The following is a 16,999-nucleotide window of genomic DNA, read 5'->3' as shown; positions in this document are numbered from 1 at the left end:
ATGGTAAATAAGGGTTGTTTAGCAAGTTTGTTATGCATGTAAGTCATCTCCTCTACAAATGGAAATTCATGACACTTTAACAAAGAGAAATTTATGTCCTGCTTGTATTTATGTTTTTAAAGATTTTATTTATTTATTTATTTTCAGAGAGAGGGGAAGGGAGGGAGGAAGAGAAGGAGAGAAACATCAACATGCAAGAGAAACATCAATCAGAAACATCAATGTGTGGCTGCCTCTCACAGGCTCCCAACTGGGGACCTGGCCCGCACCCCAGGCTTGTGCCCTGACTGGGAATCAAACTGGTGACCTTTTGGTTTGCAGGCCGGTGCTCAATCCACTGAGCCACACCAGCCAAGGATATGTCCTGCTTTTAGAAAGAAAGAGAGAGGACAGAGAGCTATTGCCTTTAGCTCAAAACAATCCTTATGCGATATTTTGGAGTGGTATACTCTGATCCCCTTCAGTTAAAAACTAGGCAAGACTAGGCAGAGAGGTGAGTGGTTGAATTTTTAGTGCTAAATTTATTGTTTGTTATTAGGTTATATTTTTAATAAAAATGCATGATCCTTATGTAAATCCTGGCAATGAAGTAAAAGTTCAAAGAAGAAAGTTGAAAAAAAAAGTCTGTAAAATCCCACCACCCAGAAACAGCATTACTAAAATTAGAACTCTCTTTGTCATCGTGCTCTGCATATATTCCAAGTTTTATTTTAGAGACATACTCGTTAATGGGGGAGAGCATGGCAGGGGTGGGAGAGGGGCGGGGAGGGAGCTCAGGCAGGCCAGGCGCCAGCTGGTGTATTTCAGATGGATGGGCTGCCAGGAAAGAGGAGCACCAGAGGCCAGAGGTGAGGAGGCTCTCCCTGGCTGTGAACATTACAGGGATTAAGGCCTATCTTCGCAGGATTACAGTTCCTAATTAGGAAAGGAGGCTTGCAGAAGGGGACCTTTCAGCATTCCACAGCAGGGTTGTTTGCTTTTTCTGCAATCTTTTGGAGCGCCGCAGGACTTTCCCCCTTTATGTGTCAAATGGAAAGTGTAAAAACAGAAGGAAGCAGGTGGCTGACAAGCAAGAGTCAGGCTGCTTCTTGACAGGGCTAACTTAGGTCTGCCAAAGAACAAAAATTCAATGGAATAAATGGGAAGATCAAATTGAGTTTATTGAACGATTCAGAAATTGGGCAGCAACCCATCTAGTAAATGGAGAGATGCTCCCAGTGGATGTACAAAATGGAAAGGTTTTATAGGCAGAAGGAGGGTGGGGCAAAGAAGTCATAGCAGCAGAAAAGAAAGGATTATTTCAGGGCTGGTCCTCTTCTTTTGGGGGGAGGGGCCAGCAGGGCTTTTACCCTGCAGTGCTAATCAGGAAGTTTCAGACTGACAGTTTAAAGATTACATTTCTGGAAGTGACTAAAGTTACAATAAAGTCTTGGTTTGATGATGTGAGGGCAAATCAGTCCATTTGGGGCCTGTTATTCCTTTTTTTAACAGGCTGCACAAGATCGCAAGGAAAGCCGGGAGCCTCTGGGAATTCTAGCCCAGTGCCCTTGATGTAAAAAGGGGAGACTGGGGACCTCAGCGGGTAAAGGGGTAGCATAACACAGTGTACACTCGGGGCTGAGAAACTCCCACCCTCCCCCACTGTAATGTGACTGTGAAGGATGATCTCCAAGCATTCTTAACACACAAATCAGTGTCTTGCTTTAAGATACTTTAATGCCATCCATAAAACTGATATCAAAACACAAATCTATTGATTAGGGTGAGATAATTCACATTACAACAGCTTTCTTCTTTTTATAAAAGGTTTTACCAGAGGGTGCCTTCCTTGTCAAGGTTTTCTCACTGTATTTCAATGGGTTTTGTTTTACAAAACTTAGTTTTCAGGTACAGGTATATTTCATAAGCCGAGGCCTCTTGAATTGCCAAAACAGCTTCAAAAGGGTTTGTGTTATTGCTTATGGTGATGAGTTCATAAAGATCTGGAAGAAGGGACATTAGTGAAGCCCTAACTTGGGAGGCTAATGGCATGCACGCCCCAGACTCATCTCACAGGGCTCAGATGGAGCCAGGGCAGGAGCAGCTACACAAGTGTGGGGCCCATGTAAGGGTGGGGCTCTGTGCAGCTGTGAAGCGGCCCTAAGTCAGGGCAAACGGAGTGTGGGCACTTGGTGTGACAATGAAGTGCTCAGAAGTGAGAGGTGAACCCAATAAGCCATGAAGCTGTTCTGTTCATCTTTGAAATATTTTACCTTTTGAATTTTATTTGGCTTAAACTATGGGCAAATGAGTCATTCCTGAGATCACACATTGGTGAGGCAGTGGGGATGAACTACATAGAGAAGAAGGATAGTATCTGTGGGCATGGACCGAGCTTCTTTGGGTAGACCAAGCCTCGTCCGGGTCTGTGCACTATAACTCACTTCATCTTCATAGAATGTTCATATAAAGTGGCAGTTAGGATTCAGGCTCTACAGGTGTCACCAAACCCAAGTTCATGTGCCCGATGCTTTGAAAAGCCAAAACTTAAAACATCAGAGTTTGGACTAAGGAAAGGTTTGTGGATTAAGAAGGCAGCAACTGAAAAGATAGGAGACTTAGTAATGCCTCAAAACCATCTTGCTCGCTGGACTAAGTTAAGGGTTTTCAAGGGGCTAGAGGAACAGGTGTGCAGAAGCACTGCTGGGGCAAGTTTTAATTGGAGAACTTGGAACTTGGCCATTTATGGTAAGGGGCTCCAGCACTGCATCTTCCTCGACAACCCATGATTCACTTCTAAAAGGGTTCTGGCATTCAAGTTCCACTTATGTCCCAGTCCTTTGGTTCCACATGTATCAGGCAGGGCGGGGGGTGGGGGGGTAGGGGGCAGGGATGTGGAGACTTTAGTTCTAGGTGCTGGAGGTCAAAGTTCTCTCCTCTGTGCTGTTTTGGCTGCATGACATGGGGTTTTAGTCTGTTGTCTCTGAAAAGCAACTCAGTATCTTATTAAACAGGATAGGACTAGTTTTAGCTGGTTCTGTGGTTATAACACCTGGGTTCAAATCTCACTGGCTGTGAATCCTTAGGCAAGTTACTTAACCCTACTCTGTGCCTCAGTTTCCTCATCTATTAAACAAACTAATGAGTCAACTGCATTATAGGGTGATGTTAAGATTGAATGAGTTCATCTGTTTTAACCTTTTTGTCCAGTGCCTGGCGCAGAGTAAATGTCTCGTCAATGTTTGCTGCCATGCTGGTGGCGATGGAGGAGAAGGAGCAGGAACAAAAGGAGAGGTAGAAGTGGTGACCACCTGTGGCTAAGCAGTAGGACCTCCTTTTTACAGAGGAGCCTCTGTGACACAGAGTGCTTAGGGGAATTGTCCAAGGTCACCCAGTGGGTGAACAGCCTGTGCTCTTTCCTACACCATGGCGCCTCTTATGGAAGCTTTCTGGTTTGGCCTAAATGCCTCAAGTGCACTGAACTAGAGTATAGATGGACAACTAAACCCACGTTGGCAACTCCCATTCATCTACCTACCCATCCTTGCCGAGCACCCATGTGTGCTTGCCGCTGACCAGAGCAGGAACTGACAGGTGCAGTGACAGGTGCTATTTACCGCTCGACCGTCCATGGTGAGGGGACAGAAGCACAGGGACCTTGGAGAAGGTTCTGAGGGGCGAAGTTCTAGCCTGGGCCTTGGGGAAGAATAGAAGACAGGGAGGAGGGGTCGTGCTGTGTAGTGTGGAAGTCCTAAACAGCAGTAAATTCGTTCGGCCTCAGCCTCACAGGCAGATAATGTCAAGATGCAGGAGACACTGCAGGAGAGCAGTGCGTACTGAGAAGAGGCTGGGCCGCAGGAGCCTGGGGAGCCACATCCTCTCTTCTTTCCCCAGGTGGGAGGAGAGCCAGGCACAAGGGCATCTGGGGGTGCAGGGCTTTGCCGGCCCTCACCTTTGACCTCAGTTAGCATTCACTCAGAGGGGTCATCTACCCTGCCATCCAGCCCCCCAAAATTCACCTGCTCTCCTGCTCTTTTCATCCAGGGTCAGTGGACTTTCCCCCTTCATGGGTGACAACGATAATGAAACCTTAGCCAACGTTACCTCTGCCACCTGGGACTTCGACGACGAGGCTTTCGATGAGATCTCCGATGATGCCAAAGATTTTATCAGCAACTTGCTGAAGAAAGACATGAAGTAATGAGTTGAGATTTCAATCTTTTCAGCTTCTCCACTCACTTCACTAGTGTCTGAAGGCAGGGATTTCCTTTGCCTGTTGTGGGTCCCTCCACACCTGAGGAGGGGTGGGCATTGTGAGTGTGGGGGGAAGGGAAGGGGTCTTTCTAGACCTCTACTCCCTGGTGCTAGACACTGTACTTGGCTTTAGAAACACCGGAACCTCACTTGAAAAGCAACACTTAGCCATGTGTTATGGGGAGAGTGGCTGCTTGTTGTGTGTGAATAATGACAGCCTCCTTTTATTTTCCGGGCACAGTTGTGGCCTATAGGAACCCTGCTGAAACCTCAGCCCCACCTCAGGGTTGCACATGAAGGATCCTGTTTGTGGGCCCCAATCATATCTCCAGACTCTCCTGGTTTGGTGCTTTTCATATCTAAATTATTTAAGAACTACCTCCCTGAATATGGCCAGGTACCTTCTCCCACTGGCCAAAGTTAGGCTGTGATCCCAGACCACCAGGTTCAGCCCTCTCCCAGCTCCGCCTCCATCCCCTCGTAACAGTGCAGCCTGTGAGGTTCCCACCTCCACCTTCCGGTCTGTGGTCTGGGGATGAATCTGTAAAACAGTTGTGAAAAGTGGGAGGCCAGTGTGTACAGGAAAAGGTCATGAGGAGAGGTCAGACACAGAAGGCATTCAGTAAGTTTTTCACTGAAAGAAGAATGGAGGTTGAAGTTGCAGAGGAGCCCAAAGCCGAGAAGAGGAGGTTGGAGGAAGCCTTGAGTGTGGCTAACACAGAATTCATTGATAAGGACTCTCCTGGAGGGGAACCAGCTAAATTAAATCAGGAAGGTGCTAGGGACTATGTGAGTGTAGGGAGAGCTGACTCACTTTAGGGGAAGGGAGTAGTGGGGGTAGTAGTTGAGAGCAGCTGGACTGTTGGGCTCCCCATGCACTCTGTAAGCAGATGGCTAGATGAGGCAGGGCCTGCCTCCTGGGCCCCAAGGAGTTCATTTGACAATAAGAAGCAATTATAAGCTTTGCCCTAGAGGAGTAGTGTTGAACTAGGTAGTATGACAAAGGATGAGAAAGGGAGGGGCAGCCCAACTCCAGGGGCAGGTAGGAGGCTCTGCCCCCTGGAGTTGGGCTGCCCCTCCAGGGGCAGAGTAGCCTAGATGTTGCCCTGTCCATGGGACCCACAGATTCCCTCAGGCTGTTTGTCATCTTGCTCCCCTCTGGGAGAAACCCTGCCTGGGACAGGAGAGTGCAATTGCTAAGGGAACAGTGCTGGAGGGTCTCTGACGTGGTTCCATCTGGTGCTCTGGTTAGCCACCTACCTCTCAGTCCTTTCTAGCCATCTCAGGGCCAGCTCCTCCAGAGGCTACATTCCACACTCCTTGACTGTGAGGTCTTCTAGTGGTTTTCTGTCATAGTCTTTGTATGAGAAGTAGGTATAACCTAAGGAAATCTGGATGCTGTGGTGGGTCTAGAATCACTTCCAGTGTGAAGGACCCCCATTCCCAAGGTGCCTCAGGGAAATGCAAACCTCGTTCCCAATAACTCTGGTCCAAGGATGGCTTCATTCACCGAAGATTTGGTAAATGAGGTATTATATATATACTCTATTTCCTCATCTGACCTTGTATTAATTCAATGAGCTGTGTTGGCCCCTCTATGCTCATAAAATGTACTCACCAAAAAACTGATTTCAAATAGATCATGATACTAGATTCCCATAAACTCTTAAATTTAGCAAGTTTCTTCAACCAAAACTCTTCATCTATCAGCCCTTATTAAAATGTTTTTTTTTCTATTATAAAAGTAATACATGTAAATAATAGAAAATTGAATATAAGAAAATTAAAATAATTCATCATCCCTGTATCTAAAGATCATTACATTTTGCTATTCTTAGCAAATTTACTTACACTGATTTTACTATGTATATTAACATTTAGTTCTTTGGGCTTTATTAGTCCTATTACAATTAAGGAGATGGCCCCAGAATGCTTCTGGATTCCCAGAGCTTTCAAAAAGGTTAAATGAGTTTCAGTGGGGTTCTAAGGTTGTCATAATGCATAGGCTTTATGTAGGATATAGCACTTTGAGTTCTAACAGAAAAAAACCTTGACACTCAACTTCAACATAAGACCTGAGAGTTTAGGAATTCTCAATGATTTGGGCATAATGTTTCACTTGGCGGGGAGGACCCCTCCACCAGACAGAGAGGTCTTCTTAGCCACCAACTCCCATGTGACCAGCACAATGACCCCACCCTGGAATGGTGCCAGCCATGTCTGCCTTCCAGCACTTACCCTTCTTAGACCCCAAAAACAGTTCATGAGACTCCAGTTGCTCACTTGGAAGTTAGGCCTTCTTAACCCTAACCTATTCTGCATCTAGTCTGTAACCCAGGACAAGAGAGAAAAAAGCCAGGAGCACATGTCCCTGGTCATGGTGAATGGACTGGGAGCAGAGCCCTGGGCTCTTCCCTGTGGGACTAGGGACATATGTCCTCCCATTTCTGATCTGACTAGCAGTCTCCAAGGTCTCCTCCTGCTTAGAAATCTTCTGATCTCTGCCTCTATCAGAAGCCGCCTAAACTGCACCCAGTGCCTTCAGCATCCATGGCTAATGAAAGACACCAAGAACATGGAAGCCAAGAAGCTCTCCAAGGACCGGATGAAAAAGTACATGGCAAGAAGGAAATGGCAGGTAATGAAAGGGTCTCTTTGGACTGGAATGTTGCTCCTCATATTTGCCTTTTTCAAGCCATCCTCATTCCCACTTGCCCCAGCCTCACTCCAAAAATGCTTAAATCTTTCTGAAATAGTCTGGGACCAAAACTGTCATTCTATGCCTTGGGGCTAGAATGAGCAATGTCACCATTCAGACCACCTGGCAACCCTGGGCAATGTGATCTCTTTAAAGGTAGTGTGATGCACTTACATTCCTCTGTGATGATGGGGGAGGGCACATGACCTACAACAGGGCCCTGCCCTCTAGAGAGGGTGTGTGTTACTAGCTGCGTGTCTTTAGGCAAGTGACTTAACCTTGCTGTGCCTTTGTTTTCTCGTCTATCAAGTGGGAACAATACCAATGTCACAGCGTTGTTGTAAGAATTATATGAATAATCATCATCTGGCCTTTAGCACATTGCCTGGCACATAGCACATGTTCAAAAATGACACCAGTAGCTAGTATGTATGGAAGGCTGGCCATATGTCAGAAAACATTCAAAGCATTTTTCTATGCATTATCTTAATCCCAGAGGTAGGTATTATATTATCCCCACTTTTCAAACAAACAGAGTCAGAGAAAGGTTAGGAAAGTCACCCGAGATCACGTAGTAGTAAGTGGGAAAGGCAGGATTCAAACCCAGAGCCTGGCTCCAAAGCACACAGTCTTAACAATGACAAAAAATTGCCTTCAATTGTTAGCAGATGGATAAAATGATCTTTGGAAACCACAGAGAACTTATCATCTACTGTATTAATTTTACTATCACTATTAGTGTTATAAAATTCCTGGGATCCTGGAGGGTACATGGTTTCTATACTCAAGGAATGAATAGTGTAATAGAGGAACTGAAGCAAATAGACATAAAAGGACATTACACCCACCAAGAATTATAAACTATCAGTATAGCTCTCCATAGCCATATACGTGAGTGTGGACAGGAGAATGGAGCCAGTCATGCCAGACTCAAATGTGTTCGTGAGGAAATGTTGCCAGAGCCGGAGGTTGGACTTGGCCCTGGAACATGGGCTGGAACACAAAAGCGGGGATGACAGCGGAGGCAGAAGAAAAGGCACAGGGGCCTAGTTATGTTGACCTGATGGGAGCAGAGTCTTTTAGCTGGGCAGTCAGGGGCCTAGGGCATTTAGACTGGCGTATGTTGCCAGAGAAAAAAGGAAATTGCTGTTTTAGGGGCAACTGGGACACTGGTAATTTGCCAGGATGACTAAACCACAGTTCCCTCATAAAGTACAACTGCACATGAAGTTAGAGAGCAGGAGTGGAGACAGATGAGGGGCATTGTGATGCAGACCCTGGCCCGTGGGATCCGTGTGTTGTGGCTGCAGTGGACAAATGCACACGGACTACAGAAATCCTGTGGAGAAAAAGGGACGGCATGGCCACTCTCTGAGTGAGAGAGGGCGAGAGGGCCAGAGAGCCAGGACTCCTGCCTGGACAGGCTTTTATTGCTCTTCTGGGTACATTACATTGATGGTCCTCATTTACTATGCACAGGTTCCCTGTAGGTGATTACCTTTTACAGATAACAAAGGAAAGAATGTTGCTACTTACTTCAAAGAGAAGGATGTTACAGATCAAGGGGAAAAGTGGTTGAACTGGTTACACTCCATACTTGGGAGGTTTAGCACAGACTTTAGGAAGTTAAAGATACTCAGTAAACATTTGCTGCCTCAAACCAGGGTGAGGGAGTTTTAGCAAAATCAAGTCTCATAGTAGCCTAGGTACAATGAGGCCTGATTCCCCATGGGAGAACCTGTCCATGGGCGTGGGTCCTGTGTGCCAGACCTTGCTCCCCACTGGCTTTTCCAAATGGGGGCTGGGCTACATTTCCCACGTGTGGAATGGTTCCCCATAGCTTTGGGTGGGTAGGTGTAAGGGGACTACCATCCTGTGTTCCGGCACACCCTCACAGTGCGTGTCAGTTCTTGCTTCCCACCCCACCCCCACCTCATGTGAAGATTTAGGTGGATCTCCTGGCATCCCTCAAGTGCCTGGTGAGTGGAAATATATCTACTGCTTACCTTACCCTCTGGTGCCATTAGGATCCAATGATATCAGAGTAGAAAATATTCTTTTTTTTGAAAGAGAGAGAGGAAGAAAGAGAGCAAGAGAGAGAAGCATTGATTTTTTGTTGTTGTTGTTCTACTTATTTATGCATTCATTGGTTGATTCTTTTTTTTAAAATATATATTCATTGGTTGATTCTTATATGTACCCTGACCAGGGATCAAACCGGCAACCTTGGTGTATGGGGATGACACTGTAACTGACTGAGCTACACAGCCAGGGCAAGCAGCAAATAATCTTACAAACCAAACAGGGTCCACAAAAATCAAAGGTTGACTTTATTAATGACCCTATGGCCAATAGATCTCAAAGAAATAGTGGTATTTCTGGAGCAGATAGGCTGGCTGGGTGCGGGCAGGGCAATCCTCAGAGGGAGTCTCTGGACTCTGCCTAGATAAGGCTGTGGGTTAAGGGGCAGCCTTATCACCCTGTCATGTAGGTCAGGCTCCCTGTAAGCACGGACACACCGGCTCATGAACCCACCATGGGGCAGGCATGGAGGAAAGATAAGGCCATGGGAGATGGAGCAAATGGAATTTTTTAGTCAAATGGGTCAGGAACTATAATTTGTGCTGATATTTTAATCACTTAAATTTTTTCTTGTTTACCCTGTTATTAGTCATAGGGTTTTCTGGAAATAAGTGATAGAATTTTTGGAAGAAAAGGGCAGAATTCAGAGAAGGAATTTTAAAGTCATTTTAATACAGGTGGCAGCATTTGGATATGATTTTTTCACAAAAACAGTTGCTAGGTTTCACAAAAGTAGACCACAAAATCCCATTTGAAACACAATGTCCCTGAAGCATAATTTCTCTGGTAATAGTTCAACTGCATATGACCATCTTGTGTTACATTGCCTCCTTAGGAAAATGTTTTCCTAAGCGGGTTCCCTGTCAGAGCAGTGAGGCTCTGTGTGGTGGGGCAGGGGGGCTGGGCGTAGAGCAGAACAGAATGGGGTGGACTATGGTGGAGGGAAAGGAGCAGGGCAGGCCCAAGTAGCCCAGAAGTCTCTACAGATGCATAAGAAGAAGGTTCCTCATTATCATTCCAGTATGTTGTCCACGAAAGACCCAGAAGGAAAGAAGTAACACGGAATCAAATTCCTACACATAAGGCCATATAGAGAGGATTAGTCATATTTTGATCTTAGAATGAAGTTATTCTGAAAGAGAGTATGTTCTTTCAATTATACCAAAAGAATTTTTAAATGATGTGGTGGTGAGTAGAAGCACTGAGGGTGGGCAAGTTGAGCAGGATAGCAGGGCTTCTGCATGCAAAACTAGAAGCAAAGGACTAGGAATGTGGAGACCCATGGGCAATGATCTTTATTTTCTGGGAACTGCAAAAACCCCAGCGGTATGGGCCAAAGGGCCATGGAGGGGAAAGCTTTTGGTGCAATAAAGCATAGGGTACGCCTGACAGTCACTTTTGGATATCATGCACTTCTCACAGGAAACCCTAATCTTGGGGCTGTCGGTGTTTATAGGGTCTATGATGGCTGGTTGGCTCTCAGGTAACCAGCTTGCCCCATTTGCCAGGGACTGACTCAGCATTAGCACTGAAAGATCCTGAGAGGCCCTTAGGTCCTGGGCACACAGGCTGAGCGGCCACCCTTGCTGGCTCTCCCAGGGGAGGGAATTTGCTGCATGAGAGAGGCCAGTACAGACACTACCTACTTGGAATGCAGGAACCCAGCCTTGGCCATTGCCCTCAAACAAGAAAAAGGCTTCCTCAAAACAAGGATGGAACTGAGAAAATCGAAACATCACTGTTTTGAAGTTCCAAAAATTTCCAAAGGTCTTGATCAAGTAAAACAGCAACCAATTTTCAGCTTAAAGGCATGAAACTGGAAAACTAGAACATACAGATATATTCCTTTTCTAGTTCTGACAAATGACTTCCCTACCAATTTTTTTTAATAAGTCAGTTTCCAAAGATTGAACTCCGGCATAGCTTATTTTAATTTTTTTCCTTATTAAGCACATCTTACATTTCTCCCTGTTTTAGAAATGATATGCTATATTGGACCATCTAATGGAAAATTTCCCCTTATGTATGGTCTATTTGTCAATGTGAATTTGCCACCTCCTCAAAAACATTGTAACTCTTTGATTTGCTTTGTTCTGGTAAGTTCATATTAGTCATTTTGTTAATAGAAGAGGAAAGACTTCGTTATTCCACACCAAAGTGAAGACAGTCCTTGTCAATCACAACCAGGTGTTTGGAATTAGGGAGCCCAGGGACTTGAGGTGGGTGTTCCCTGCTGCGTGTTCACAAGTATGAATCCTGCTCTTTCCGTAAAGACTAGAGCTGCAGGAAGATTTGAATCTTCTGGTTCAAGGCCATGAAGCCCAGAGAAAGAAGCTGACTTGCACAAGGGCACACAGTAATGGAACTCTCTTAGTTTAGATACTCCTGGCCAGGGCAAACCAATCTGTATTGGATAAAGGAAACAGAGGAGAAGGGCAGACTCAGAGTGTGGCCAATTAGGAAGTAGCCTGGTGTGATGCTGACTCCTTATGGACAGTTGCCTGTCTCTTACACTTCTTACGCGTTCCTGAGGTCACAGGAAGCTACCATGGGAAGAGCTGGGTCTCTCAACACTCTAGCTAGCACAACAAACAGACCAATGTCACAGCCTCCTCCAGAGGAGCATGCAAGATTACCAAATGGTCTCATTCTCTGCAGGGCCCATTGCCTCTGCATGGAGTTACGTTGGTCCATCATCATCTCTCACCTTCTTTCCCCATTCATCACCTCCACTTGGAGCTTCCTGGGTTCTGTTCAGAGTGACCCAGTTTCATCATAGTGACTAGAGGGCCAGAACCTACCCATACCACACAGTGGTGTATTCGAGAGGGTGGATGGCCCGAGGACAGGCAGAGCAAGATGGAATATCTGTCTAAAGTGCATTAAAATAGTCTGCAACAAGGATGGCATGTGACAAAACAGCAAAGTGATTGTGGTCACAGCAATAGGCCACCACTTAAACCACACACACACTTTTCTGTATGGTTCCTTAGTGGCCTGAAATTCTTTACTTTCAAAATAGTCTTTTTACTGAAACATACTGGTTTTCCAGCTAGTCTAGAATTGTGAGGCTTTACTGAAATACTTGGGTGTATGACATTAATTCAGGAGGGAAATAGCTTTGGCACAGTTTGAATCCAGTGGGTGAGTGCAAGCCATTTGCCAGTGTCCTTACTCGCTCAGTAGCCAGTCTACAGTGACATGTGCTCTGGATGCACAGCGTCTAGGTGCCTGAAGATGCTTTGGGTGCAGCAGTGGAAGGAGTTGACTATACTTTAGTTTTGTGTCTTAGTCACTCCATTGACCTTAGAAAAGGGATGAGAAACTTTAATTAAAGGTAAGAAACATAGACACATTGTATGTTATTGAGGATTTCTTGACCTAAATCTTATGCTTGGTACAATTTTCACACTGCAGAGAAATTTTCATCTCAAATGAAAATTTCTGGCTTCCTTTTCAGCAGGAATCCTGTCCACTCCCAAGGTGCCTCAACTCAGGAAGCCAAAATGCCATTGCTTTGCATTTCTTCAGGTGCTTCTTTCTGATGCCTGGGTGTACATGGGTGAAGAACACCCCTTCAGAACTTTACTGTGCATTCATAGACTTGTAGGAGGGCCAGCCAGACTGTTTCTCAAAATCTCTTAAGTATCTGAATCATAAACAGAACTAAATGAGACCTTGGAGATCTTGTCCAACCCCCTCCTTATTCAGAGAAGAAAACTGAAGCCCAGAGAGGTTAAACGACTTGCACAAGGTCAATAGTATGTCATCTCCGCCCCCCCCTTTTATGAGAACCTGTGGGATCTGTAGTAACTATTTTCTTGACCAATTAAAATCCTATCACTAGCATTGTTTTACGAGAAACAGCGCCACTGGGCCCTGTCAGCAATAAGTCTTTGGAGCTGTCTCAGCCTGCAGTTGCTTTATATAAACTATCCCTTTTATGGGAGTTGAAGCACAGTATGAAAAGGGTTTTTGTCTCATGTTGACCTTGTTTAGTCACATTAACGCACACATCGGTTCCAGGCTCCATTCCATTCTCCGAACATCTTCTGACACACTGATAGTGCTGAGCAGAGCAAGGTTGGGCTCACTTCTCTGGCAGAACCTCAGTACTTGGGAGGCCCTCGTTCCACAGAGAGCTGCTTCTCCTGGGCTGGGCTCTTCTCCCTGAGCCCCACTGCCCAGCGGGAACCTGGGACACTGCTTGAGTCCAATCCAGTGTCTCTTTTCCAGAAAACAGGCAATGCTGTGAGAGCCATTGGAAGACTGTCCTCTATGGCAATGATCTCAGGGCTCAGTGGCAGGAAGTCCTCAACAGGGTCACCAACCAGCCCTCTCAATGCAGAAAAACTAGAATCAGAAGGTAAGATGATACAGGAAGATTTTCTCCAACCAGCTGGTGAGAAAGGAAGGGCTGGGGGAGGAGGAACATTTTGAGGAGGGTTTTTTTTGGGGGGGGGGCTGCTGTTTTTTGATAATATGATGTACAAGGATTAAATTCAGAACAACTTTTAGGTTGCTCTGACAATTAATTAGTCTTTAATTGTTTTAACTTAGGTTTAACTATATTCAGAGGGAAGGTAATTATTTGTCTAACAGAACTAGATGACCTCCACTATTCTTTTTCCTATATTTTACATAAGAATTAGCAAAGGCTTTATTAAAAGCTTCTTTTTTCCTCATTACAAAAGTTATACTTATATACTAATAGGCAGCCATAAAACTTAAATCATATATAGTAGTGTACTTTTTAAAAGTATCCTGTTTTTTTAGTCTCTGTGTTTTCCTTTTAAACAAAATTAACTCATATAGTCCATATTCATTTGGCATTTTTTATGATGCTGAAACATGTCATTTGAGCTGGGTGGGCTGTGATTGGAAGGGTTTCTTCTGCAGACCGGTGGGGTTACTTACTTGCCCACTGGCTTTGAGATGCTGCCGTGTCCATCTCCTCAGTAAATGCCTCTGCCTCTTCCTGCATCAGATGCATGCAGGGTCTGGCCCTTATCTTTTTGAGGTGCCTTGTTTGGACAGAGATGCCCCTCCACTCCCTACTGCCTGGTATCCAAAGGTGAGAAGCTGAGTCAAGATCCCTTTTGGCACAAAGGCAGTGTCATTGGTGAGGCCTTGTGCTCTGATGCAGCAGGGATAGAGTTGGCAGCACATGGGTCTTGTCCCTCCTGATCCATTCCTGCCACTCCCAGATGACCCACAAATAGCCTGAAGGGGAGAGAGAGGATATAGGAGCCCCTCCAAGTCCCAGCTTTACCTTGGACCAATCCCAAATCCCTGTTGGCTGTCATACACTGTGAAAGCAGTGTAAGCAAGGCGACTAGAACTACTGGCAGGTCAAAAGATGCCTCTAGGACCTGGCTCTTCCTTGCTAAGGAGGAGGGAAGAGCCTGCGGCTACAGGGCAAAGGCAAAGGGGCACAGAGATGAGGAAGGCTGGTGTGGTTCCGTCCTTAGACACCCACAACTGAATCCTGAAACAGCATGAAATGCAGCCAAAAATCCTTTTTGAAGATTATTTCTTTTTTTCAATGTGTCAGCATAAGGGAAGGGGGGAGTCCAAGCATGTCCCCAGTTTGGTCACAGTTTTCTCTTCTGCCAAAACCATTTGGCAGCAGGCCAAGCTATCCCCAGGAGAAAGGTGTGCTGATGATTCAGTCCTCTAAGATGCATTATTTGCTAAATTAGAGCTACTTTAAAAAAAAAAATTAAGTCAGCTTTTTTAAACTAGGGAAGAGGAAAGAACAAGGAATGCAGAAATGGCATCTTCTCCCCTGTCTTCTAGGAGATGTCTCCCAAGCTTTCCTGGAGGCTGTTGCTGAGGAAAAGCCCCACGTAAAACCCTATTTCTCTAAGACAATTCGTGATTTAGAAGTTGTGGAGGGAAGTGCTGCTAGATTTGACTGCAAGATTGAAGGTAAGTTGAAATTGCTCTTCCCTTAACTACAAAAGGGGTTTGGCTGGTTGGTGGGCCCCAACTGTGTACCCTGCGCAAGATGTCAGTTCTGGCAACAATCAGGATCAGCCAGGCTATGAGGAAAACTGGGTCAGGAGGAGTTGGCCCAAAGTCTCCACTCCTCCTTCTGAAGGTTAGTGCTGTTCAGTGACGTCCCCAGGGGCACACTTAACGTTTCACTTACTTACATCGGCCACTAGACCCAAATTAAAAGTGGGTTGTCATGGACAATAGTATTTGACTATGGAATATGCTTAATGAAATGAAGTTTTAAGTTTTTAGGGAGCATGTGCCCATGAGAGGCTCTCCCAGGGAGGCTGACCCAGAGCATAGGATGTGGAGTAATTGCTCTGCTGTTCATCTGCAGGCTGTGTGACCTTAGGCGGTGATCTAATGCTTCTGAGCCTCAGGCCCTCACCTATAAGATGATGTCTAATGTCCTGAGTGACTCTTGGGACTCACAGATGACATATGTGAAAAGAGAAACCTTTTAAGTCCTTTAAAAATGTTATGGAGTTGAGGGAAAAGTTGTGGGATTGCTAAGTGCAGAGAGCGTGCAGAGATCATGCAGTGTGACTTCAAACTGAGGGAAGCTGGGATCCAGGCACCTGCACCATCTTCCCCGTGCTTCTCAGCTGGCCAGGAGAATGTGGCCATAGAATCAAGGGACCATAAGGGATCTTAGCACATCACATGAGAAATCAGCAATGTTGGTGACATAAAGCATTTCAGTTTCCACAGACTGCAACATTCTAGAGAGATAAAGGGCACAGTAAGACAGACTTCGAGTCTGTGACTGTCGTGTGCCAACCAGAGTGGAGGGTTATCTCCCATCTCAGTCTGACCAAATAAAGCACAGATGTTCATTAAGTAACTTTCTCAAGACTTTCGCATAGCCTACGACACAGTCAGAACAATCATGCCTCCCACTTGGTAAGACTCTCCAGCAATATGACTAGATAATGCTTTTTGGGTAAAGTAACCCAAAGTTAGGAATGAAAAAACAATTTTTCACCTGTGTCATTATATTATCAAAACTCCTTGTAAATGTCTTGCCCACTATAATCTTCCTCTCTTTTCATTCAGTTTTTTAAAATGCGGTGTGCTGCCTTTGCTAGCGTGGAAGTGCTCAGACAGGGGCTTCTGCCGAAAGCCTTCCGGGTCACTGCTTGTAACTCATACCACCACAGTAGTCTTTGGGTTTTCTGAAGTTTTTTCCTTTTCCCTTTTTCTATTAAAAAAAATACTATAACATAATGACTGTCATCTTTGTACTTAGCTCTTTGGGATTATTTATTTGGTATTTGCATAACTTCAACTAAAGCACCAAGGGGAGATTAAAGTATAAGGATGCTGTTTTGATTGAAATGAAATTCTACCTGAAAAGAATGTTAGAATTCTTAAATTCTTATATGTAACTTTTATTCTGATTGAGGCTATAATTTTTTTCCTGCAAAAATGCTCCTCCAAAATTTAAGAACAAGTCAGTTGGAATTATCATATATTTTAAAGGTATGTTTTATGTATTTTTCAATGCTGAACTTTGCAGAAACATGATTAATTCATAAAATGAGGCTAATCAATGTGGTCCATTTCCAGTTATTTATACACAGATTATGTCTTTGGATCAGACCAAGACAAATACTGTTTACTTTTTCTTAGCAATATTAACAGCTCCTTTAACTTATGTTTTATAGAGCTGTTGTCAGCTTTGAGTTTTAATTTACACGCCATACAGTTCACCCATTTTAAGTATACAATTCAATTATTTTTAGTAAATTTATAGAAATGTGCGATCATCAATTTCAGCACATTTCCATCATCCCGAAAAGATCCCTTGTGCCCATTTGTCCTGAATCTCACTTTTTATTTAAATTTATTTAAGTTCAACTTTTATACCAGATGAAAAAGTTTCATTTCATCCCGGAAGATACTTGGCACTATGCATGTAGCTGGCTCTAGGGCGGTGTTGGAAGCAGTACTCTGCATCTCTATAAAGGTGGGAGGTGGGGCAAC

General features: G+C 44.8%; 1 protein-coding gene across 4 annotated transcripts in view; it reads left to right on the top strand.

Annotated features, from left to right (window-relative positions):
• The window catches only part of MYLK (myosin light chain kinase), a 264,716-nt gene that overhangs the window by 245,471 nt on the left and 2,246 nt on the right, over positions 1–16,999 (top strand). For 3 of the 4 annotated variants that reach the window (XM_045185765.3, XM_045185766.3, XM_024577969.4), the window contains 4 exons: positions 4,024–4,176; positions 6,748–6,871; positions 13,250–13,379; positions 14,813–14,944. In XM_045185765.3, the coding sequence (XP_045041700.2) occupies positions 4,024–4,176; positions 6,748–6,871; positions 13,250–13,379; positions 14,813–14,944 (539 nt within the window). Of the gene's footprint in view, positions 1–4,023; positions 4,177–6,747; positions 6,872–13,020; positions 13,097–13,249; positions 13,380–14,812; positions 14,945–16,999 lie in introns of those variants that run through there. The other variant, XM_045185768.3, reaches the window with a different exon arrangement.

This window comes from Desmodus rotundus, chromosome 2, assembly GCF_022682495.2.
Source record: "Desmodus rotundus isolate HL8 chromosome 2, HLdesRot8A.1, whole genome shotgun sequence".
Lineage (NCBI taxonomy): Eukaryota > Metazoa > Chordata > Mammalia > Chiroptera > Phyllostomidae > Desmodus > Desmodus rotundus.
The sequence above is the reverse complement of the archived record's forward strand: the minus strand, read 5'-3'. Positions and strand labels throughout refer to the sequence as shown.